The sequence below is a fragment of the Archocentrus centrarchus genome, chromosome 6, assembly GCF_007364275.1.
Source record: "Archocentrus centrarchus isolate MPI-CPG fArcCen1 chromosome 6, fArcCen1, whole genome shotgun sequence".
Classification (NCBI taxonomy): domain Eukaryota; kingdom Metazoa; phylum Chordata; class Actinopteri; order Cichliformes; family Cichlidae; genus Archocentrus; species Archocentrus centrarchus.
The window spans coordinates 34,946,728-34,971,171 of NC_044351.1; the positions used below are offsets into that span (position 1 = coordinate 34,946,728).

At 45.1% G+C, this 24,444-nt stretch overlaps 1 protein-coding gene across 4 annotated transcripts; it reads left to right on the forward strand.

Moving 5' to 3' along the window:
* The first annotated feature begins 1,053 nt into the window (after positions 1-1,053).
* chka (choline kinase alpha) lies at positions 1,054-23,949 on the forward strand. 4 transcript variants are annotated; one of them, XM_030732181.1, is made up of 14 exons: positions 1,054-1,080; positions 1,527-1,643; positions 4,046-4,212; positions 5,372-5,480; positions 6,894-6,947; positions 15,400-15,513; positions 15,646-15,779; positions 16,296-16,400; positions 17,708-17,766; positions 17,852-17,939; positions 19,533-19,641; positions 19,716-19,822; positions 19,930-20,011; positions 20,939-23,949. In XM_030732181.1, the coding sequence occupies exons 2-14, from the start codon at positions 1,620-1,622 to the stop codon at positions 20,996-20,998; spliced, it is 1,212 nt and encodes a 403-aa protein (XP_030588041.1). In that variant the 5' UTR covers positions 1,054-1,080; positions 1,527-1,619; the 3' UTR covers positions 20,999-23,949. The 4 variants fall into 4 exon arrangements, with proteins under 4 accessions (XP_030588041.1, XP_030588043.1, XP_030588040.1 ...); XM_030732183.1 differs by having other exon boundaries at positions 1,055-1,080; positions 4,058-4,212; XM_030732180.1 differs by lacking the exons at positions 1,054-1,080; positions 1,527-1,643 and having other exon boundaries at positions 3,618-4,212.
* The last annotated feature ends 495 nt before the right edge of the window (positions 23,950-24,444 follow it).

Genomic DNA, 24,444 nt, shown 5'->3' on the forward strand with positions numbered 1-24,444 from the left:
ACCTCAAAAGGTCACATGATAGGATCAGGCAAGGTCTCTGAAACTCCTGGTAGTAATGACACACACCTTTTTTCACACCTTGGCTCATGTGATGATCCACGTGATTAATAGTGGGTCAACAACCTCCTCCAAAGGGGACACCCCCACTAACTTATTAACCTATTAAGCACTGCAGTAGTGATACTGTAACAAGTCTTTTATTCCCTCCTGACTCTAAAGTTGATTTTATCAAAGCTGTAAAACACTTTTCAGCTCTCTGACAAAGCGCATCAGTGCACACACACACCGGCGCAGTAACGATGGCAGCGCATCGAGCGCTGGAGGAAAACAGTTTATTGGTGAATAACAATTCTTGGAATTGGATCCCCAGGGGTGTTGTGGCAGGGGAGGGGCAGGGAAGTCCCTCTTTCGAGCCTCTTTCTAAACAGCCTGTTTCCTGACTTCACAAACAGCCCTTCCCTGCTCAGAGGCGGGGATCCAAACCCAGACAGCACAGGTGAGTCCAAAGGCTCAGGTTCCACCGTCATACTCACAAGTTTGAGGTGCTGAAGTTGCTGTGGAGCAACAATCCAGCATCAGATGAGCAAAAGCCTCCATCTTTGGAGGTCAGTCATAACACTCACAACTACAAGCAGGTGCATGATCAACATGACACCAAATGAGTGGGAGGCCAGGTGAGCTCCGCCCCTGAAACACACAGGCAGGTACAGACACGCACACACACGGAGGAGAGGGGGAGGGGAGAGATGGGCGAGTCGGCCAGGGAGACCATGGCAGTGATTTCAGTGTGTGTGTGTGTGTGTGTGTGTGTGTGTGTGAGTGTTGTTTCCTGGCTCAGCTGCTGGTGCTCACAGAAGGTAAAATGAACTCCTGCCTGATGGAGCCGCCTTCAGAAGATGTAAACATGTAACACATTTTATGACTGTAGTGCAGATTTAAGGCCCTTTGTGTTAAATATCGCTGTAAAATGATCAGATAGGGAAGGGGGAGGAGTTAGACTGGTCACATGATTGGATATAAATACTGTCGTACCTTCCAAAAGTGCCTTTCTGACAGTGCATCGGCGCTGCTGCCTCACAGGTAAGTTTCTGTGTTCATTGTATATTTTTTTACTGATTACCAATGTTAAACATATAAATCAGAGTTTCTGTGAGATGATTGATATAAACTATGGATAAAAAACGTGGTTGTTTCAGGTTTAAACTATAAATGATGATCATGAATGTGCTCACAGCTGTCTGATCCCACAGCTCAGTTTTTCAGACGCGGAGCGCTCTCTGCCTCTGATACAGACACATCCTCTGTGTACGTGTAAAACTATACTACCTTTTGAAAATGAATGGGCTGATGTGATTTGCTGTCTCATATATGTTCAAGCACAGAAGAAAAGAGTAGGGCGGGAACCTGCTCGAAAACCAGGGCAAAGAATGCAAAAACTGTGAAGTGTGTCTGTGCTGCTGTGGGCTCAGAGAGCTTTCAGCGTGCCACTCAGTGCTGCAGCAATGCATGAAGTTTTTTCTGTTCAGGTTGAAAACCATCACATCCTGTCAGACTGAGCACACATCCTGCCTGCTGTGAAACCAGCGTATACCAGCCACACCGAGTCACCCTCACCTCTGATGCTGCCCGAACACAGTCCCATGGTAATAAATGTTCTGTAACCCACAAAAAAGCAAATATTAACATGTCAGTTTGGATATCTAACATCTGTAACTAATTTGCGTTTGAGTATTTGGACAGTGAGTTCTTGCAGGGCTGTAGGCCACCACAGTCAGTCTGGGTAAATGCAGTGGACTGGAGCTTCTATGGTGCTTTTCTTATGAACTGCTGCCATATAAATAAAATTGGTGATTTTTAACCAAAAAAAAAATTGCCCACTCAGTCCCCAAAGCTCTTTGAATGCAGCAGTTGTTGAACATCCATATTCACGACACCGGGATCGGGCTTTTTTCAGAAGTCCAATCCCAACAAGTACTGTTGGATGTATAAACTCCCCATTAAAATGCTTTAGTGGCCAGGACAACAGGGCCCCTGGGTCCTCGTACACCAGCGTTCACCTTCAGAGAGAATCTCCACAATTTAGGCTTTAAATGCCGATGAGAGGACAGTTAGCACACGCTCAATCAAATAAGATGGACTAAAAATACTGTGCTTGAATGAGAGGGTGGGGGTGGGGGGTGGGGGGGGGGGTGGGGGGGGACCGCCCAGGCCTGTATTTCCACTTAGGCCGTGCCTGAAAAAATCCAAATAGGGAAGCAGCAACTTCGTACAAAGTCCTTCAACTCCAGTCAGGTTAAATCCAACACGGCAGAAGTGAAAAACGAGGAGACCCCCCCCCCCCACAGTAGGCGGTTATTCTCTTGCATCTCTTCCTGAAGCTTCTTCTCCACACACATGCAAGCAGTCAGAGGGAAAACAGCGAAATTCTCTCACACAGCATGTTTACATCCTCTTTTTGGGAATGCACCCCCCCCTCCCCCACCCGCTGCCTCCTCTGCCAGGACTAGCCTGAGTATGAGTCACTTCCTGTTCACTTCAGAGAAACTTGCTGTGGCGCTTTCACACCTCCGGCACAGCTACACTGTTCAGATCACACAGTGAAGCATTCATTCACGTTACATATCCGGTGTAAACATAACTTTCAGCATCACTGGCAGATGCACAATCACATTTGGCAGAGAGATCTCACTCCTCTCTGACAGTATGACTATCATTTGCATATCACCTCATCTTGCTGCTACACGCTGTGGAAGCCACCTGCATTGTGTGTGTGTGTGTGTGTGTGTGTGTGTGTGTGTGTGTGTGTGTGTGTGTGTGTGTGTGTGTGTGTGTGTGTGTGTGCGCGCGCGCGCTCTTTATGCAAAAATGGAGGGTGGCAGCGGCTTTCCAAATAAACAGCTCCAGCCCAAACGCATGAGGGAAACTGTGGCGGACTTCCAGCGGGACGGAGCAGATTCCGGGGCTACGTGACCGAGCTGACGACACAATGAGACAGATGTTCACGGCGCCTTCACCGACTCCTCAGAATGTGGGGAAATCCCACCAGCAGCAACGAGCCACTAAACAGCTGATTTACAAATATTCTTCATGAGGCAGGAAGTGCACTGAAACACTTAACATGCAATTTCCATCTGCAGTCATTTGCATTTGGTGGCTCTGCTCTGGAACTTCTTCTATTTGCAGGTCAGAGTAGCCACTCATTACATCAGAAAACAGCAGAAACAGCAGAAAAATGAGGATCTGGGGTGAAGCGGGGTTGCAAAGGGTACACAGAAACTTAAACCGCACACTTATATGAGATGGTCTCTGGGACATGCAGCTGAGATCAGTTGATCTGGGGGATTATTTCTTTCTTAATTCTGGATTAAGTGTGTTTGTCTGTGTCTGGTCACTTTGTGGTGATTGTGTATTTTTGTGATCATCTTTAAGTCACTTTGTGTGCCTCTTTGTAGTCAAATTGCATTTGTGGTCATTTTTGAGTCCCTTTGTCTCTTCCCGGTGATTTTATGTTTATTTATGGTTATCGTTTTACACTCGTGGGAGGCCTGTGCTCTGTATGCCGTCAGCGTGATGCATTAGATAAAACAGCATTGTTTTCTAGGGAGAGGTTCCGGTTTTTCTGTCCGATGGTCCCTGAAGGCAACGCCGGGCTTGTTTGGGTCCTGAGGGGCTGTGTCGCAGCCATCCAATCAGGGAAGAGAAGGGGACGCAGGCATGTCATGTGACCCCTCCCTGCCCGTCGCGCCCACCTCCCCGATGTTGTGAGCGCCTCCCGCAGCGTGACCCGCCGCCTGCCCGCGAACAGACTGCTGCTGCTCTGCGTCCGCTGCGAAGCTCCTGCGACACCCGCGCGTTACCGACAGTAAACGAAAAACGAAAACGGCACCCCCCCTCCGTGCTCCATACTGAGATAAATAACCGAAGTACACCCTCCCGGGGCTGCGTTTGCCTTCTCTGTTTCTTAAAAAAAAAAAAAATGAAAACTAAATTCATCAACGGGGTTTCTTCTTCCCCCTCCATGTCGCTGGGTCTGCTGGTGACCGAGAATGCCCTGCAGGTCCAGCCAGACACCCAGGAGGACTGCAAGGAGCTGGTCTGCTCCGATCAGCCCGACCCAGACACTCGGAGGAAGGCTTATCTGTGGTGCAGGGATTTCCTGCACGGAGCCTGGAAGAGCCTGGCTGAGGACCTGTTCCAGATCACCATCATAAGGTACGGAGAGCTCATCCGGACCGCTGCTGCGGCTGCGGCCGGGATACAAACCCTTATTTCGGTTTATTTTCATTTATTTTGCGTATATCTTTAAATTGTAGCGATGAGATCATCTCACACGCGCCATGTGACCGAGAGGGGAGCTCATCTCATGCGTCTGTATACAAATCTGTTACTAAGGTGCAACATGGACTCTTAACGGGACTTTTCCTTTCTGTGTGATGCATTTAGCAGGAAGTGGGACCCACACACACACACACACAAAAGAAAACAATATTCAGATCGGTCTAACTGCCGTTTTAGTTGGTGTCAGAGCGGATTATGGGTGGCTGACAGAAAGAGGAAGTCCTCGTGCCATCTGTTTAAAATTAGAAATGTAAGTCTGTGTTTAACCAGTATGAATCTGGCTCGTAGCTGAAGCCAATATTTCTGTAGCCATAATTTATTTCTCTTTGTGACAACAATGCAGACGTCAGTGTGTATCCATACTGCCTCAAAAACACTACTTTCTGCCACACCCTTATTCAGATGGGATGCTGCTGTAACCGGTTTATCTCTAAGTTAAATCAACAGGTACTTCCACAGCACTTTATACTGCACACCTCGTTCACCCGGTCACACACATCCATGCAGCATGTTTGTTCTGCTGTCTGACATTCACACACACACTTACACACCATCGGCTGCATCAGGGGAAACTCGGGGTTCAGCATCTTACCCAAGCATGCTGCAACGTGGGGACTGGAGGAACCAGGGATCGAACCACCGACCGTCTGATTAGTAGGCGACCTCCTGAGCCAGAGCTGCTGTGTAAACTTTTTTATTGACTGACTGCAGCACTCGTGTCTCTCGCAGCACATAAAACTCAGGTTTCTGTTTTTTGACTGCACATAGAGTCTCTCAGGAAGTACAGCTGCTTTATTTCAGGGTGGCTGTGGCTCACGGGGTGGAGCGGCTCATCTGCTAATCTAAAGGTTGGTGGTTTGATCCCTGGCTGCTTCAGTCTGTGTGCCAAAGTATCCTTGGCATCAAATGTTAGATAGATGTAGTAAAACGTGCTCGTATGAATGAAGACATGCTGCATGAAGTGCTTTGCGTGCAGTATTTGTGAGTCACAGTGTCCCCGTATTCAGTGGCTGTGTGTCTGTCTGTCCTCCAGGGGTGGTCTGAGCAACAAGCTCTTCCTGTGCAGCCTCCCCGACAGCCTGGACTGTGTTGGGGACGAGCCGAGGAGCATCCTGCTGCGCCTCTATGGGGCCATCCTGCAGGTGGGAGCCGCATCACAAAGTGCAAACAAAGTGCCACAAGCAACCCAGACTTATCACAAGGATTTAAGAAAGTAGTTCCCCCTCAGTAGTTTCTAGTCTGTAATTACTGCTTTAATGAGAAGTGCTGCCATACTCCCACACAGATAAGAGCAGAAACATAAAGGTACATGAAACAGATGATGCAGGCAACATGTGATGTGAAAGTTCCATTATGTATGTGTGTGTGTGTGTGTGTCATATGCTTATATTAGAGTATGCATGCAGTTATGCCTTCACGCGTGTGTGTGCGTGTGCGTGTTAGCCATTGTTGTACATGGTGATGTACCCCCATGGCTGTACATGCATGTGTTCTTTGCCGTAGGCTTCCCAAAGGAGCGTGCCTTGGGCACTCTTGTTCCCAGGTGAACCCACCCAAAAACACGGTACAGTATGAGATCTATGAAGCCTCAGCCTAATACAGATATAACACACACTCATGTAGCGCAGCGGCTGGGAGGGAGAACACGGTGCTGCCGCCTGTGCTTTTTCTCCTCCAAATCCCAGCCGTGTGATTTTTAATCATTAAGAAGTCAGCCTCATTTCCAAGCTAGCGCACAAGCAGGGAGCCCGATGGTGACTGCACGTTTCATCAGATAGCTCAGATAGATGATCGCTGCTGCCCATCAGGTGCTTTTTTAAAAAAAATGTCTTTGCATGACGTGGCCACTGAGTCCAGAGTTCATGATCTCAGACTCATCAGCAGATACACTAAAGATAGTGCTTAATCACCGCCACATCGGACTGGTTTCGCTGGCAAATAACAAGCAACAAGAGTTCAAGGACAGCAAGATGTTTGCAGAGTATCCTCTAATCTCCTGCTGCGGTCAGAGCCAGAACAAAGTCACTGACATTCAACGCTAAAGTCGGCATCTGCACTTGTTAAGTGCGCATTAGCCACAGGCTGAAGAGACCTGCATTAAGTATTAACTCAGGTCTGTGTACTTATTAATGGGCATGTAAGCAGTTAGCTTTTATTGCTAGGTTTGTACGAGAGCAGCACATCAGTGTCCTTTACCAAGGTAACAGCAGTCACCTCCGCCACGCCAAAGGAGGCATTAAAGATGTCTAATCAAAAAGCTAATATGATTAAGGGACGAATGCCTTTGTCTGAGTGCAGAGCTACTAATGATTAAACCAACCATGAGTGCACCGGAGACTGTTTCTGAGCAGTTCAGATATGTGATGCTGATAGCTCCCAGTAAAACCGCAGGGTTCCCGTCTCTGCGCCCTCCGTCTGCCATCGGTCCGAAAGACTCGCCGTGTGTTTGAGCTCATACTGTACTGTCTGCACTGCAGGCACAGCTAGGCTTTGATGTTCACGGGCAGCAAGGCATGTACTCATGGATAGTTCTTCCCTTTTTCTCTTGTTGATAGATGTCCTGTAATAAAGGAGATTCTCGAGAGTCAAACAAAGAAAATCACTTCCAAGTAAGTAACAGCTGACGGTTTGTCTGCTCAGAGTGTCAACACTCGACTCCTGTCATGTGTCAGCCCTCCCCCTCACTGATTCTGAGAACCTTTGTTTTGCTTCCTTAAACGCTCCTCTAACTCCCGTTGAACCTGACGAGGATCTGCTGGTTCCTCTGAGCACGGCGGGCCTTTGGGGGAATTCACAGGAGAAGAATGAATCCTTGTAGCCTCTCAGAGCTTCAGCTTCACATGCATTTAACACCTGGCTGCCTGACACTGCATGACTGCAAATGGAAAACGCTGCTGATGTTTTTATTTGTTCCATTTTTGTCTTTTAACACTCAAACTAAAAGCAGCAAAGCTTCAAATGCCCTCGGCCATTTTAATACATTTTATTTATAGGCGCCTGAAAACAGCAAAAGAGAAAGCACAATTACACAATAAACAAAAATTGAAGAAAAGCAAAACAGCAGTTAAGACCAAGATAAAATCCTAGAACCCACCCAGTCACAGGCCAAAAGCTTGTTTGAACAGATGGGTTTTTAGACGAGATTTGAAAAGAGATAAGCTGTTTATTTTAAGCAGAAGCAGTAGTTCCTCACTAACCTCATAACATCCACGGGTCCCTGATGACCCGAGGTTCCCCAGGTGGGTGAAAATGTGAACCTAACCTGGGAACATTAAAGCTGCCTCCTCCAACCTGCCTGCGAATGCCACACGTTCACGTCTCTGCAGAGGCTTTGCTCAGGTGTGTTCACACCTTCATCAGATGTTACCACTGTTAGCAGTTATGCAACCTTGATATTCTAAAACAAATTAGATTGACTTATGTGAAATGGGTGTAATTAACAAAGATTTGTGGATTTCTTTAAGTAATCATCGTCATTTCTTGACATCGCTCCTGAAATTTTCAGATGTATTTTTGTTGCTTTGTGCACCACAAAGGTTTGAGACATTTAGTTCCATTATTTGCCAGAAACGGCCAATAAAAGCCCATATCTGCAAAACTGGAGAGCAAATATCAGAACAGCAGCTTTAACGAGAGCTACAGGCAACAAAGCACATTTCATTTCACTGTGATGTAACGAGGAACCACCCCCATAAAAACTGAAATATGATGTCATGTTAGTAATACACGTATGGCATGGATCTGATTGGCATGACAACATAACAGGTGGTGATATTACACCTTAGCACTGCTGACACACGATCTAAAAACACAACAAAGAAGACAATGCAGGCATTAACAGGCTGCACTCTGCTCTGCTGCACAGAAAGGTGTTAAAGGTTAACTCAACATCTGTTTTTTCAAATGTTTTTATTACAATAATACTGTTGGTGTGAATTATTTTGTTGCCTTATATGGTGCTAACCAGCCCACAGCCAGCTAATGTAACTAAAGTGCAGCTTTCACCTCAGTGTATGACAATAAGTGCAGTCTGAGGGTTTTGTTGAGAACATCTGCCTAAAACACAGTCACTTCATGAAGGTCATAAAGTGTTGGTTCCATTAATGTGTTGGTTCCATTAATGTGTTGGTTCCATTGTGCTGTCATTTTGGAGACTGTAGTTTGAACTGTGCTGTTATCTTGCTTTAAATAGTCCAGATAAAGAAACACTGCAGAGCAGACTGACCTTTAAATGACCTTTCACCAAGACTGTTACATCTACAACTGAACATCAGGACACTGATGAAGACAGGAGTTATTTATTGCAAAAACCCAGTATGTCTTTAACAAACTGGACAGTGTGTAACAGTGAAACTGACCAAATGAGTCTTCACTTTAGCTAAATTAATCAACAACCAGCTAAAGATGGCTTTTTATCCTCCTCGATATAAAGCGGGAGCACGTTGTCGTCCGTCAGGTTTTAGCTTTGTGGTCGATGGACTCCAAAACCACCAACGAGCTCTTCAGAGATGTGCACCATGATATTCCTGCGTCCATGTGGGAAAAATCATTTTGCAGGAGTAATGAGATGTCTGGTTCTGATGGAGGTTTCTTCCTGTTAAAAGGGAGTTTTTCCTTCCCACTGTCACCAAGTGACAGGGGGTCGTTTGGACTGTTGGGTTTTCTCTGTATTATTGATGGGTCTTTACCTACAATATGATGAAAGGTTTTCTGAAATGAGCCTGTAATGTTATCCAGACTTGTAGATTTATTTTCATTAATGGTGGGCGGAGCTCCCCACGGGTGCTGGGTCTCGGTGATACGTTTGGTGTTTGTCAGAATGCTGCAGAACGGTGTTTAGTTAAAGCTCCATCGATCCTCCAGCTCTATGTTTTACAGCATGTGTGTTATAAACCTGCCAGAAGCAGGTGCTGTGTAATTACAGGCGGTGCGCTCAGACTCTGCACAGGGTCCCCTAATGTGAGCCAGGAAGATAAAATGCTGAAATGCACAAGTGAAGGAAGTTTACACATTACACCAATAAAAAGACTAATTTTAGAAAAATAGATAACTGGCACGGTTCAAAGTGAGAAGCGCACGATGCGTTCAGGGAATCGCTGCCAAGCCTCAAACCCACTGACCTAGAACCTATTTTACCCGTCATGTGACCACGGCTGACCTTTGGATTACAAAGCTGAATCATGACTCTGTCATGAGATTAAGATTAGGTCATCAGCAAGTTAGCCATTGTTGCCACAGAGGCATCTTTCCATCAAGATGGCTGACCCCCCCACCCCCCGCCATGAGGCAAAGGCTGAATGAGTATCTTAGGATAACCTTGTCTAGATCCACCTTCCCTAACAATGCTGTCTGGCCAAGGTAAATCCCATTTGGATTAGAAAGGATGACACTGACCTAATTCCTTGGGGACGTTTCAGACGTCACAGTAGCTCACATGTCAGACCGAGTTTACATCCAAGTGAAGAAGACACAGTGACCCATTTAGGGTTACAACTCTGTGTTGTAGTTTGGTATGAAAACATTCATCATGCCATGATCTGTCTATCTAATGATGGAGGCTTGTGCATCTCCTTTACTCCTTTAAGGTCTAAGTCATTGAAGGTGGCCACACTAGCCCCAGTCCTACCCTAACCCTATTTTTGGAGAAGACCAAACAGATAGTTTTTGAAAAAAAAAGTGAATAGTTATTAATCTGTGTTAGAATGATTATTTACATGCCAGCACAGTTTAATAAATCATCATAGTCTGATTACTTAGTGTCAGAGTTGTCACTGAGGACGACTCAGAGGATGACGACATGACGTTCAAGAGGAAGTTTTAGTTTGATCCATCCATCCATCCATCCATCCATCCATCCATCTTGTTCCGTTTATCTGGGACTGGGTCATGAGGGCAGCAGCCAAAGCAGAGAAATGCAGACCTCCCTCTCCCCAGCCACCTCCTCCAGCTTATCTGGGGGGGACAACAAGGTGTTCCCAGGCCAATCTCTCCAGCCTGTCCTGGGTCTGCCCCGAGGCCTGCTACGACATGCCCTGAACACCCAGGAGGCATCCTAGTCAGATGTCCGAGCCACCTCAACTGGCTGCTTTCAATGTGGAGGAGCAGCGGCTCTACACTGAGCCCCTCCTGGATGGCTGCACTTCCTCACCCTGTCTGTAAGGGAGAGGCCAGCCCCCCTTCAGAGGAAGCTCATTTCTGCTGCTTGTATTCTTTCAGTCACGACCCAAAGCTCATGACCACAGGTGAGGGTAGGGACGTAGATTGACCGGTAAATCGACAGCTTCACTTTCACGCTCAGCTCCCTCTTCGGTTTCCTCCCTCCCTTTCCGACCCGGTGCAGCATCCGCATCACTGCAGACGCAGCCCTGATCCATCTGTCGATCACCTGCTCCCGTCACTCCCGAACAACACCCAGAGATACTTAAACTGCTCCACCTGGGGCATTAACTCATCCCTGAGCTGGAGAGGGCACGCCACCCTTTTTCCAGCTGAGGACCATGGCCTCAGAGGTGCTGATTCTCATGCCGGCCTCTTCACACTCGGCTGTGAACTATAGTTTGTTTCATTTACATAAATAGAGAAAATATGCTTTTCTTTTTGGTGTCCTATAATTTTTATTAACATTATGAATCCACCTGCTTACTGGCTCACACACAGCAGAGGGGATAAGCACTGAGGTTAGAGCAGCAGCTCTCTGAAGCTCACAGGACACCTGCTCCAAGGCCAGCCTGCTAAATACCTCTGAGCAGAGACGCAGCACTGATACGTGACCGGTGTAACAATTTAGATTCAGTTGTAATCAAATATGCAGCAGGGACAGAGTGTACATTACTCTGAATGTTCCTCAAAGAGGAACAGCAGCACAGGAAGTTTCTGTTTCCAGTAACCGAAAACTGAGAGAGGAGTTTTCATCAGGAATGTTTAAATTCTTCTGCGTCCGAGCGGCGAGCCAGCATTTCAGCTTTGACTGGTGGATAATTAATGAAGCAGTGGAAGTGGGAGAGTTAGCCAAATCAAACATGCATGTAAAATAGGTCAGAGGAAGTGAAAGGAGGCTGATGGAGGACTGCGGGCTGTGAGACAGTCAATACCAACCAGGTTCACTGTGTGGGCTGCTGCACATCAAACAGTACTGGGCCACTGCATTCACATAAATGTACCCTTCTTCACTTTATCACTGTGGCTTCATTTCAGTGAATTCATGGCACAGCATTTCTGACATAACTGTGCTCAGCTGCTCCTAATGTTCACACACAGACTGACGCCCTGATTTCAGAGTTGAAATTGCTGCTATTTGTTTTTAGGGTTTCACTAAATTTTATTGGTTTAAAAGCAAACCTGCTGCTTTCGATAGTTGTGTGTGGAACAAAGAAACTTTATAGAGACAGGCAGCGAGTGCAGTCGACCATGTGCTCATATTTAAATCAGAGAACCTGTTTCTCCACCTGCCATAAATAACTGAGCAGCAACGTTGGGGCTGAAACGTTAAACCAGCACAGAAGCACCAAAATCAGCAGTTTCTCTGAAGGACTGGCTCCAAACGTTAGAGCCCACCATGATAAAACACCAAACTTCATTAAACACCTAATTAAAAATCTGCTGTGAGGAACAAAGTCTGTACTGCCGTTTTGATGAGAGAAATGTTTTTTATTTTATTAGCGTGTTATATATCTATACTTAACAGGTATCTGCATGTTGTACCCTTATAAGGCACTGTGCACAAGTCTTGAGCTAACCCTAATTTCTTAATATTTTGCAGGAAAATGAGAACTACAGTAGCAGTCAAAGGTTTGGACACACTTACTGGTTCATATGACGTTTGGCTGCTGCTGTAGATGCAGAGAGTTTTTTGAACATGTGCAAACATACATGTAAATACAGGATACAGGGCAAAAACAGAGTTTGTCCAGTTGTGACGAGTCAGTGTTTGGTGTGACCGCCTTTATTCTTCATCACAGTCTGAACTCTCTGAAGCTTCTCCAGGCTGTTTTAATGATGATTAATAATGCTTCAATAATGCTGAGGTCTGGGCTCTGGGGAGGCCAATCCATGACCAGTAGTGTTCCACTGTGTGTTTTTATATCCAGGTATGTTTTCACTGCATTAGCAGTCATACTGAAAAATGAAGCTGCTGCCAATCAGATGCTTCCCACATGGTATTAAATGGTGGATCAAAATCTGATGGTACTTTTCTGAGTACCAACCAACACCACTGGCTGAAAGACTCGAGACTTTTGCACAGTGCTTTTGTACTGTATGCAGTACAGAAAGTATAAAAAACCTGCTGATGGCTGATAATGTAGCACTGCAGCTTCTCATCATGCCTGTCTGTTGAAAACCAACACGGCAGTGGCAAAAATGCTAACATTGAGGTGCTAAAATCTTAACGTCATCTTTTATATACAGTCTTTGGTTTAGGTAACAGAAGCTGAGAGTATGCTGAGTATGTTCAGAGGTATGTGTATGTATCAGAGTAAAGATGAACCATAAAAGAGTTACAGAACAGCAAAACTAAAACTGAAGGCCTGCTTTGTAAATTAAATTACACTTAATTTAAAACACAAACTGTGTGATTTAAATGTAAACTGTGAGCAAATTCTCACCTCATGATTTTTGGGGCTTCCTAGTAAAGATGTGTTTGTTACTGCTATGCTGCAGCTTCTCATTATTACTGCTGAAACTGTTGCACTGAGCATTTTATATACACAAGTTTTAGTGTGTGTGTCTGAGCTGTTGTGAGTCAGTACACCTGCCTGAGATGATGTATTTGCTGACTCACTGGAATACTGTGTGGCCCGGGGGGGGGGCTTTAAGCAGATCCCTCTGGATGCTTTGGTCTTAACACACAGGCTGCCAGCTGCTGAGTTTTCTGCCAGTATGTGTGTCAAGATGATTATGATAATGTGGATAATTCACGTTGGAGATTTGAAAATGCATGTGATCAGCTCTTTGCAGATAAGACATTATGTAACCACAGCCAGTATTCTCAGAGCAAAATGGTAACAAAGTAAACGGGAACGAGCTGCTCACTTTTGAGGACACGGTGCCAACGTGTTCACTCACTCTTCTGTACTTAAACTGTGCTCATACTGAGAAGTATGGCTGCATGAAGAGCACTGTATGATGCACCCATAAGGGTCAACACGTGTGGAATGCTGGACTCTTCCTGCCATCTTGGTTTAGTAGTGGAAACGGAGGGACGATGACAGGGCTAGCTATCAAACTACCAGCAGTCCTTTACAGACCTTTACATGGGAAAGGACTTTACCTTTGCCCTCTTAACACATGAGAACCGAGAGAAATCCTCCCAAATCCTCGTGGACGGCTTTACCGAGCTCAGGTACTCCCAGGAGTTTCTTTACATCATAAACAGAAACTGGTTACTGAATTTCCTCCTTTGTTTAGACTGTAATGCAGGCGGGCAGTATGCAGCTTGGTCACAGCAGAGATTCAGATATCCCCTAAAGCACTGTACGGTCTCAGCAGGGTTCATAATAATTCATAATGTTTAGGAGGCCACAAAGTGGGCAGTACTGTTTGCTTTGAGCCGGCTTCCTGTTGGGTATTCAGTATGAAACACATTCCTCTGGCTGCTAGCCACAGAACGATCAGATCCAAACCTCTGCAGCAATTTATCTGAAGGTTATTCACACAAGTGTCTGCAGATGGCAAAATATTAATGATTTTTAATGCAAGACTGCTGGGTTTCATTGGAACACAGAGCTGGAGATTATCAAGGTTATCATTATTAATATGACTAAAGAAAATAACAGCTGAGATTGAAGTGACAGGGACCAGGATATGTTTTCGTTCCTGGTATATTTCCCATAATGCAGCTCTGTCTTTCACTCAGGTATTTACTGGTGTGGTGAATGTTACACATATAAATACAGCAGGACACGAAAAGAAAGGTTTGATGGCTGTTGTGCTCCATGCTTCCTGACCAAAGAAACATGGAATAAACCGATGTAGGCAGAAATACTGCAGATTGGAGATTGGATGGGTGGTCCATCCATCCACCCATCCATCCATCCATCCATCCATCCATCCACCCATCCATCCATCCTAGTGGGAACTTTCACAAATCTTAAGTTCAGTTTCCCACAAAGTAAAGCAGCAGCAGAATTAACCTGCTGTTAGTTAGCGATCCTCAGCCAGAGACCTCGAGCCTGTTTGGTGAGGAGCCTGTTTTTCTGTCTTCCTCACACAATAGAGACGAGTGCAATCAGGCCAGCAGGCAGTTTTGGTCTTTCGGGCTCCAGGAGACGTGACTGCGTTGGTATGAGAACGGGCTCCCCGTCAGCCTTGAGCTCCGGTCTGCATGTGCTGGCGTGGGAGTTTTGTGTGTCTCTCAGATTAAGCGAGAAAACACAAGGCCGTCTTCTCTGCTTCCACGGAGACTGCTGCTCGCGCCGGGCCAAGTCCTCCTGGAGATTTTAATCTACCTCTTGTGTTCCCCTCACCGCTTTGACAGGCAAACCCCACTAACCCTGACCACAACATTTCTCCTCATTCAGACTCATCCATCTTTCTCCTCCACCTCCTGATTTCCTCTTAAGCCCCTTTCAGACGTGCCCTCCACCCGGCTGAAGCTCTGGCATTTTCACACGTCAGACTGAACGTCCTTTTCGTGTGAAGCAGCTTTGGCAGTCTGCCTACCTCCAAACCTTGAAAAGCACACATTTTTTCTTTTCAAGGGTAGTCTCCCTTTACTTTCATTCTTCCCAAATTCATTAATTTAGTGTCTCAGATGGGTGTGTCCTCAAACACGCTTGTATGAGGTGGTTACAGAGAGCTGTGACTGTGTTAACTTCAATAATTCGGGCCTGCGGATTCCTTCTGAGGTTTAGCAGACATTGTTTTTGGATCAAACCGAGTCTGAAAGGGGCTGAAGGCACAATTCATTCACTCTAACTTTAATGTTTTTAGCCTGTGTGACCAGAAAAAGCTCTTTGTCTCATTTGTTATTCTGCTCTTGCTGCACTCTGTAGCACTGATGGGTAATCCTGGCGCTCTTTGTTACCTGAAATGTTGAGTTTGTTGCTCTCTGTGTGTTTTCAGGGGGCCGAAGCCATGGTGCTGGAGAGTGTAATGTTTGCCATCTTGGCTGAGAGGGAGCTCGGACCAAAACTCTACGGCATTTTCCCTCAGGGTCGCCTGGAGCAGTACGTCCCTGTAAGTCACCGCGCTGTCCATCATATGCACTGGGGTTTGGTTATTTACCAGTTATTACCAGTTATAATACCACCAAACTTTTGCCAAAAGCTGTGATTCATGCAGTTTAAGTGTCCGATGTCCTGCCGACAGAGCCGTAAACTGGACACCTGCGAGCTGAGCGACTCCAGCATCTCTGCAGAGGTTGCAGAGAAGATGGCCAGGTTTCATGGGATGCGGATGCCCTTCAACAAGGAGCCAAAGTGGCTCTTTGGAACTATGGACAAGTGAGTCATTCGGGGCTGTGCGTCACCATGTTAGAAAGTGAGCACATGAAAAGTTTTGTCAAGTCAATAGTTCAGGTTTTTCCAGATAACGTGTCACAGCACTGATTACTTATCGACTCGTCCAGGTGGCTGTCCTCTTATCATCACGCAGTTCCCCTTAAAGTGCCTTCAGCTTTATGTGTTGGATGTTTACAAGGTTTACATTGCTCAATGTTTGTGCGCGTGCGCTGATAAAGTCCGCTGTCTGTTTCCACCGATGTGCAGGTACTTAAATACCCGGCTGCTCGCTTCCTGAGTTAAGGAGCAAAAACACGAGTTATTGTCATTCTTTTTGTTTCCTGAGAGCAGCGTGCAGTGATGAAAGTACGCTCACAGAGCAGATGTGGTTACATTTTTTACTTTTTAGTTTTTCAAAGGAGATGCAGATAAATGTGTTGAATTTCCAACCTAACTTTTACTATATACCAGCATTTTTTCTCTTTTTATTAATGCATGTCTTTGTAACACTGTGACCAGGTACCTGAGCCAGGTGATGAGGCTGAACTTCACCAGAGAGTCGCAGCTGCGTCGCTTCAACCGCCTGCTCAGCTATAACCTCCCGCAGGAGATGGAAATGCTCAAGTACGTTCCTGCACACGTGCTATAAAATGCAGCACGCATGCACGAGGGTTTCAGCACAGAGCGGTGCTGCTGGGGTGTAAGAACACATGCACACAGGTGCAGAGGCCACGCCCATCATACAGTCATAACGATATAATCATAACCATCAACTCTGTCGTTTACTGGGAAAGACGACATCATCCTGTAAGCTCCACAGACACTGTGATGCTCACAGGCAAAGATTATGAACTGCAACAGTTTTAGTTAATAACATGATGTTTGTCTTTTATTTTATAACTCCTTATTGTAAAACTAAAGAAAATCAGTTTGATCACTTTAGAATGATTTTTTGTCCTGAGATACACAAACACATCAAATACATCTGTTTTTTTATTTTTTATTGAACAATTTTACCTTTTTATAGATAATTTTTGAAGAGAAAACACCTTAAAAAAGGTTCAAACCTAAAGGAAAACCACTAGTAACTGGAATTATATGGGAAAATGATACATTATAAATATATATAGCAAAGTTTTGGGATCAAAAATATATATTTTAGTTTGTTTATATGTGCAGAACCAGAAAAACATAGTTTAAAGGTCAGTGTGTTCTTTTATTCAGGATTTACAGGATCTGTCTTGTTTATGCAGTTATTAGTTTGATAAACTTTATATTATTTACTGTCATATTGTGTACTGAAGGGTCTGTGGATGCTGTTTTCATCCACCGTTAAACACTGACTGAAACTAAAAGATCCACTATGAGATGTGAAAAGCCAAAATGATAAAAACGTGATATTTTAATAAACTGTTGTAGATGTAGTCTTCTTCCATCATCGCAGCCTCTGTAAAGAATGGATGTAGCTTCTGGGTGGGAGTAGTTAAGTCGGCTGTGATCGTCAAGTCTTTAGCCAATGAGCACGCAGCGTCACAGTCAGCTCCGCCCCTCGCTGTCAGGTTTCAAAAGGCCATTCTTTACATTCTTTCCTGAATTTTCCCAGTAAAATTTCCTATTTATGTTCAATGATTGTGTTGGTTCTTCAGTCCTGCTTAAACTACACAACAGCAGATAACTAGTTATGCAGATGTTACTAAGCATGAACCCAGACTGACTGTAGTCATTACACAGTACTTAGCTTCTAGGCCTTTACAGCAGCGATCATGTGAGCCACTAATCCAAAGAAAACACTGTTGCATATCTAAAGAGCCTTTGCTCCAGGATTTAAACCGTGCCCTCGATTTCACTGCATTTCTCACTGGAATGAACTGGAAATGGAAACTGAATTTGCCAATGAAGTGAAATAAGTAGACATTTCTGTGTCTGCCCAGGTCTCTGCTGAAGTCCACTCATTCTCCTGTGGTGTTCTGCCACAACGACTGTCAGGAAGGTAAAACATGAAGACACTGATCCCTTTATATCGTTCATTTCTGTCTTTTATAGGATGCTCACTTGTGTATGTTTCCTCCTTTCAGGAAACATCCTGCTGCTGAAGGGCCGCCAGAGCTCAGACAAACAGAAGCTGATGCTCATTGACTTTGAATACAGCAGTTACAACTACAGGTACACAAGCACTGCATCACAGAGCTGTAGTAACATCGTTTAACCTGGAAACACTCAGTGGGCAAAGTTTAGTTTAGCATCGAGTCAGTGAAACTCGAAGGACTCACATTTTTCCTTCCTCATCTTTTCTGACTCGTTTTCACTAGTTCTGCAGTTGGTAGGGTCAGGGTCACTGCTGGACCCTGCAGAGGCTGCACAGGTAGTCCAGCTCCTCCAGGATGGCACATCAATACGTGCCATTGGCAGAAGGTTTGCTGTGTCTCAGCACAGTCTCAGGAGTAATGATTCGATTGGTTCACGTCAGACACCAAAGTGATTTTAATGGTTTGGAGAAAATTGTGTAGCGAGCAGAGCCTGAGTGCTGACTCCAGACTGCAGGCGGTGCTGATGTTGCTGCTGCGTCACCATCACTCTTCCTCAGTTACTTTCTGCTGCAGTAACACTGTAACCAGGCTGTAACAGGAACGAGAAACAGAGTAACCCAAATATGAAGGGAGCAGAATCAGAGGAAAAATGTTGCAGCTTGGCTTATTGCTGCATTTTTCTCACTGTGTTTTAATAATATTTCAAGACTCTGGCAGTCATAATTCATGCCCACCCCAGTCTGCTGAAATATTAACTGCAGCCGTTATGTAACCAGAATTTGGCAGGCTAGCGAGGGCACGCAGGAGGCAGCGGAAAGGTCTGTCACTGTTAGTAACAAAGATGATGGTACAGCTCCACCGCAGCCGTGCACAATAGATCAGAAGTAGACGAGAATAGAAATGAAAACAATGATCTGCTTGTGTTTCTGATGGGGTGTTTACTTTCTGCACCTCTGAGTATTTACATTTATGGGAAACATCGCCGATTACTGAGAACCCCCCCCCCCCCCTCCTCCTCTCAGCTCCCCTCAGCAAGGCCCCTTTAAGTCTCCCCATGGATAACACAGATCATGTGACCTGTGAGGCACAGGTGGGCTGTCACAGTCTGGTATCAGGCATGCACAGGAAGAACATATTGCTTTTTCTCACTGGCATGCTTAACTGGAAGTGACAACAAAGGGACGAGCCCAGGTCACGGCCTTCCCCGGAGCAGAGGGAGGTCCTGTTCCTGATAACAGTGTGGGAACAGCATGCAGGGGCTACTTCAGGGCAAAAACACACGCAGCTGCTGTCTGCTGTAGATCACAGACAGAGTCACTGACAGAGTCACTGTTAGTGAGTTTTTACCAGCGCCGTCTGTGCTGGAACATATAAAAGGTGACAGGAAAAAAAAGACATTTATTTATTTTTGTTACCATCTGAATCCACCGACTCCCTCCTGTAAAAACGTTCATGTTCTCAGTACTCGACACTGTGTATCGACTTCCACCTGCAACAGGACTGTCTGGCACCGAGCCGTAAATGTTAGCAGGCTAACAAGCTAAACTAAGCTGCTATCAGCATATTAGTATTGTAAGCTCGTTAGCACGCTAATATTAGCATTGACGATACTGTGCGAGAGTCAGAACAGAGTGCGTACAGTTCCAGTGAAAGTATTTGGTGTGACCTCCTTTATTCCAGCCCGAACTCTGCGCTCATCGCTCTGTAACTGTTCCTGTGACCTTTGCAGGGGCTTCGACATTGGGAACCACTTCTGTGAGTGGATGTACGACTACAACTGCGATGAGTTTCCTTTCTTTAAAGTCAGCGCCCAGAACTACCCTTCAAAGCCCCAGCAGGTGTGTAACGTCTGTGAGCTCATTTATTAGATCTGCTAATGGACTGCTGACCGCCGTGAAATGTTTCTCTGCAGCTTCACTTCATTGAAAGCTACCTGCGTGAGTTCGATCAAGGGTTCGACAACCTGGGCGTGGAGGACCAAAGGAAGCTGAAGGAAGAGCTGTACGTGGAGGTCAACAGGTGAGCTCAGGGCTACAAAGAGACGCTAACACAGCGACTCGGCATAAATCGATACAATAGAAAGCTGAATATAAATAGAAACCCTGTTTCTTTGTTTCTATTTGCAGGTTCGCTCTGGCGTCTCACTTCTTTTGGGGTTTGTGGTCCATCATCCAGGCTCAGCTGTCCACCATCAAATTTGGATACCTCGTAAGTTTTAATGCTTATTACCTTTGGGCTTCTTTTACCTTTTTATTATTAATATAGGTTTTCAAACATGTTTTTCATGCAACCACATTCATTCCACCTCCTCACGCTGGCAATTAAACTTTTTCAGTTGCACAGTTGCAGTTCAGTCTGCAGCTCCCGGATGCTGATCATTTTAACAGATGTGAGCAGCGGTGAGCACGGTAATGGCAGCATGTGGCTGCTGGCTTTACGTGCTTGGTTAAAAATATAGGAAGGAACCATTGTGTCCAAAAAGATCAACAGCAGTCATTAAGAAGAAAAAGAAAGAAAAGGCATCTTAGAGATTAAAATGTTTCTGCCCTTTTTATGTGAGCGCCTGAAGCAGAGACAGTAACCAGCGTCGCTGACTGAGGCTCACTCATGCGAGCTAACGCACAGAAAGCCTGGCTGCGCTGAGCTTCCTTTGAAGTGCACCCCTCAGGTCAGAGGTCAGGTCAGGCTGACACCACCTGTCGGGGGAGGGTGTCGGTGTCCTGGGTGGCACCATGGCTGTTTTTAAAGGGTCACAGTTTTTCACAGGAAGCTTTGCAGTGTGTTTGGAAAGCTTCACAGATTCTGGGATACGTGCAGGTTAAAATGACCTCTCCATACTTGGATCTGATCAATGTGAATTTTTAGTAACGATCTGGAAGCATTTATTTTGTCATTTCGATGACATATAATCTCTTACTGTCATATATTTGCTTTTATTCTGAAATATCTGCGTCGTGTGAAAGCAGCCTCTGCTCCCACAAACTCAACACGTGCCCACAGATGCTGATAAACTCAGGAAAACCTGCTCATCCACATCATTAGAAACAAACCTACAAACATTTCATTCAGATAGTGAAAAGTCACTCAGTGTTGTCTTTGTGTACATACATCCATGTGTGCTTAATTGTGTTGTAGGACTACGCACAGGCCAGGTTTGAGGCGTACTTCCAGCAGAAGAAGACCTGGGCCGTGTAAAGGAAGGGAGGCGGCGAATTTTCTGACGGCGTGTTCGGCCATATCGTCGGGCGGAGGACGCACGGGCCAATCACGTTTCGGCGATCTGCGCTTTACACTCCCTGCTCGCTGGTATCTGCTGGCTCCTGTTGGTGTTGTGTTGACTGAAGCCAAACCTTGATCATGTGGCTAGTAGGTGCTTCAAATATGCCCCACAATCATTGCAGCTCAAAGTTTACGCTGTGTAACTATCTGAAGGCCAAAAAAAGAAAAACACTGACTTGCACTAACCTTCATAAGTGGTCAGACGTTTGCTTCTGCAGAGTTTGAACCGTATCACTAATATTGAGGTTTTGAGCCGGAGATCACAAAATGTTAGCATTGATCAGTGTGTATGTACCATCATTCCCTGCTGGAAGTGCTGCGTGGGAAAGGCTCCGAACCGGAACTCCTCTGGGGAGATCGATAACTGATCATCACCAGTTGTATATTTGATATAGAGCTCAGCCTCCCAGCAGCCCGGTCCTGTTACTGATGGGCCGGCTCAGATAGATATTTCACACTTGATGTTTGATTTGATTTTCTTTTAATGGTTGTGGTTTACATCATCTTCAGGCCAGGGCAAATACAGTTCTTCTGAATTTCTAAACATGTGAATAGTTCTCATAAAATCCGCGATATCTAATGTCAGGTGTCTTCATTACAATAGGACTGACACCGAGTAGCTTCTTCTGATAATTCTTTAACTTTGCTCAGTTTTTTAAGGGACGGGGGTGTGGTGGCTTTATGTGATTATGGATCACTGTGACAGCCGCACACAGTGGGTCTTATTGTCTAATTTAGCCTTGTTGTTGCTGCATTGACGAAAGCTTCACACTCGACAATGGCTCCTTATTGTGGGAATGGATTCTTTGGTGATGTCACTGGTGTTTTGGTGCCTGCTGCCATGCTGCCTCATCATCATAGCCCGAATCCAGAATAATAATGCTGATGGTCATGTGGACTCTGACGTCGTGCACATGTAAGTAAGAAAGGCAGCAGCGGGACAGGAACTCTGTCCTCCGTCCGTCAGGCTCTGCTGTCGCCCTGCAGAGGATAACGGTTCGATATCGAGACGTGATGAGAGTGAAAACTGACTCATACAAACTGATCATCCAAATATCCTGAGACCAGCTAAGTTCTACCTCACCCTGTCATTACAGTGTTATTGTGCTCCAATTAATCACCTGCCTTTAAATGGCATTGTGAAAGGTGACAGCCTGTTATTTCCTTACACTTTACCACAGACACGCCTCTCAGTTTGCCCTGCGGCAGCATTGAAAAACACTCTGTATGTTATATCTAACATCGGGCATAGCTGCCAGGCGTGCTATCGGCCTTGTTAGCAGCCATTACTACACTGACCTTCTAAAGCTTTTAACATCCAGCAGCTCATTTTCCACTTAGCTGGCTAATTCCCCTTCATAGCAGTCTTCCTCATTTAACAGATTCATTTTAGTCCTAAAATCTAAGAGACTTAATCTGAAATATATCATCGACTAGTTTCTAAAATTAGCCGTCTCAAGTCTCCATCATCACTGGTGATGACCCCAGCCCCAGGTCCAAACCCCTGTTTTGGAGAAAAGCAAAGTGGGAAAAAATGTAAATAGTTTTTGAAGCGTGCCACTTAAAGTGGTTATTTTCTCCGTCTCCTGATTCCCGAAACGTGGACGACAATTTCAAGAATAAGAAAAATTAGGATCACTGATGATTCCTCTGACCTCACACCTGTGGCTAGACCAAACCCTGACCCCAGACTCTGTGGCTGAGGTTAATGGCTGCCTTTGTTGGCCTCGTTAGAGACTATTAGTAGCATCAATAAGTGGGTCATTGTCCATGACTGAATAGTTACTGTGTGAATGACGGCATTTACCAAAGTCAGCTCAATATGTCATCGTCAGCAGACCCGAGGGCATCGCTAAACATCTCACTACACTTCTCTTATTCTTCATGTTGGACCCCAAATTTGGAATGGGTCATGTGACTGTGCTGCTACAGATGAAGCCATTACAAAGGCTAACATGTGACTTAGCAGCCACAGGGCGGCTGTGCCCGGTGTGAATGCCGTCTCTCTGGGTGGAGGAAACTAAACTTAGCTCTACACTAAAGGTTAGACGAACCATGAAGAGCTGTGAATGTCTACTGTGGCACTTTGGAGGACTCTTTTAAGGGGGTGTTGAACTGTGACTTTTACATTCATTTTACATACACGTGTATTTTATTGTATAGTTTATTCTTATATTTCCTTTTAAATGTTTTTAGGTGCAGTTAAATTTTGATGCACTGAGACTGCAGGTCCACTAGAACGTGCAGTACTCAATAACTATTAAAAGTATTACAGTACTTTGCTGTATTCTGTATCATTTCTTGTACTCAGTCTGAACTTGAAGTTGTCTGATTTTTTTGCCCTGACCTTTCACTGCTGTACATACATTACCATTTTTATTATTGTGTTTTCTTACATTCCTTATAGAAAACTGGACATCAGTGTATACATGTACTACATTCCATACTTGTTACTTTAAATATTACAAACACTTTGGACCAAAGGACCTAAAACAAGTCTTTGATTGGCTCTTCTAATAAAATCGAATTAGTCTCCAGGAGAGGAGCAAAAACCTTCACTCCTGTTTCTTGTTGGCGATATTCACTAAATCTGCTATAAATACTGAAAAACATGTACCTTACTGTTGTTACTGTGAATGTACTTTGTATTAAATACACTTTTTATTAAAAACATGTTCTGTTTGGTGAAGAGCAGCCCCACCCACACTGTCATGTGGCTCACTGCGATAACCTTTGCTATCTATGCAGCTGTAATGAATGCATATGTACACATAACATACTTAAAGGTTTCAGGTGAACTGCAGCAGCACAGAAATGACTTTGGCTGTAAATTTACTGCTTTGCAGAAATAAAGTTAGATGAGAAAACAGCTGACTCTGGTGGTTTTTGGTAAATATGGCTGACAGAGCAGTCACGGTGCCTCTGAAGCTCTTTCTGCTGGGCAAAAACAGACCGAACACATACGGGTGACCTAAGACGCCTCTTTGGGCCACGAGCAAAAATGGGTGTCATGCATGTTGGTCAGGATGGGTGAAAACCAACTCGGGCGCCTCATTACATCCCAACAGAAAGCTGGGAGTCCTCCACAGCAGGTACCTCAGTCCTGTAACCAACAGGAAGCCATAGAGACGACAGAGCACGAAGGATGGATGCAAACAGGTGAGGAGAGAGTTGGCTTTACGCTGCTACATTTTAATTTAGACCGATTTTAAGATTTGACAGGAACCGCTCAGCTTGCATCCTGATGGAATACAAAATAAAGCTAAGGCAGAATACTTCATAAAGAAGTACAGAGGCTCAGAATATAAGACATAGAAAATATAAATGAACGAGGATTTTGAGATTATGTAAAAATTAATATG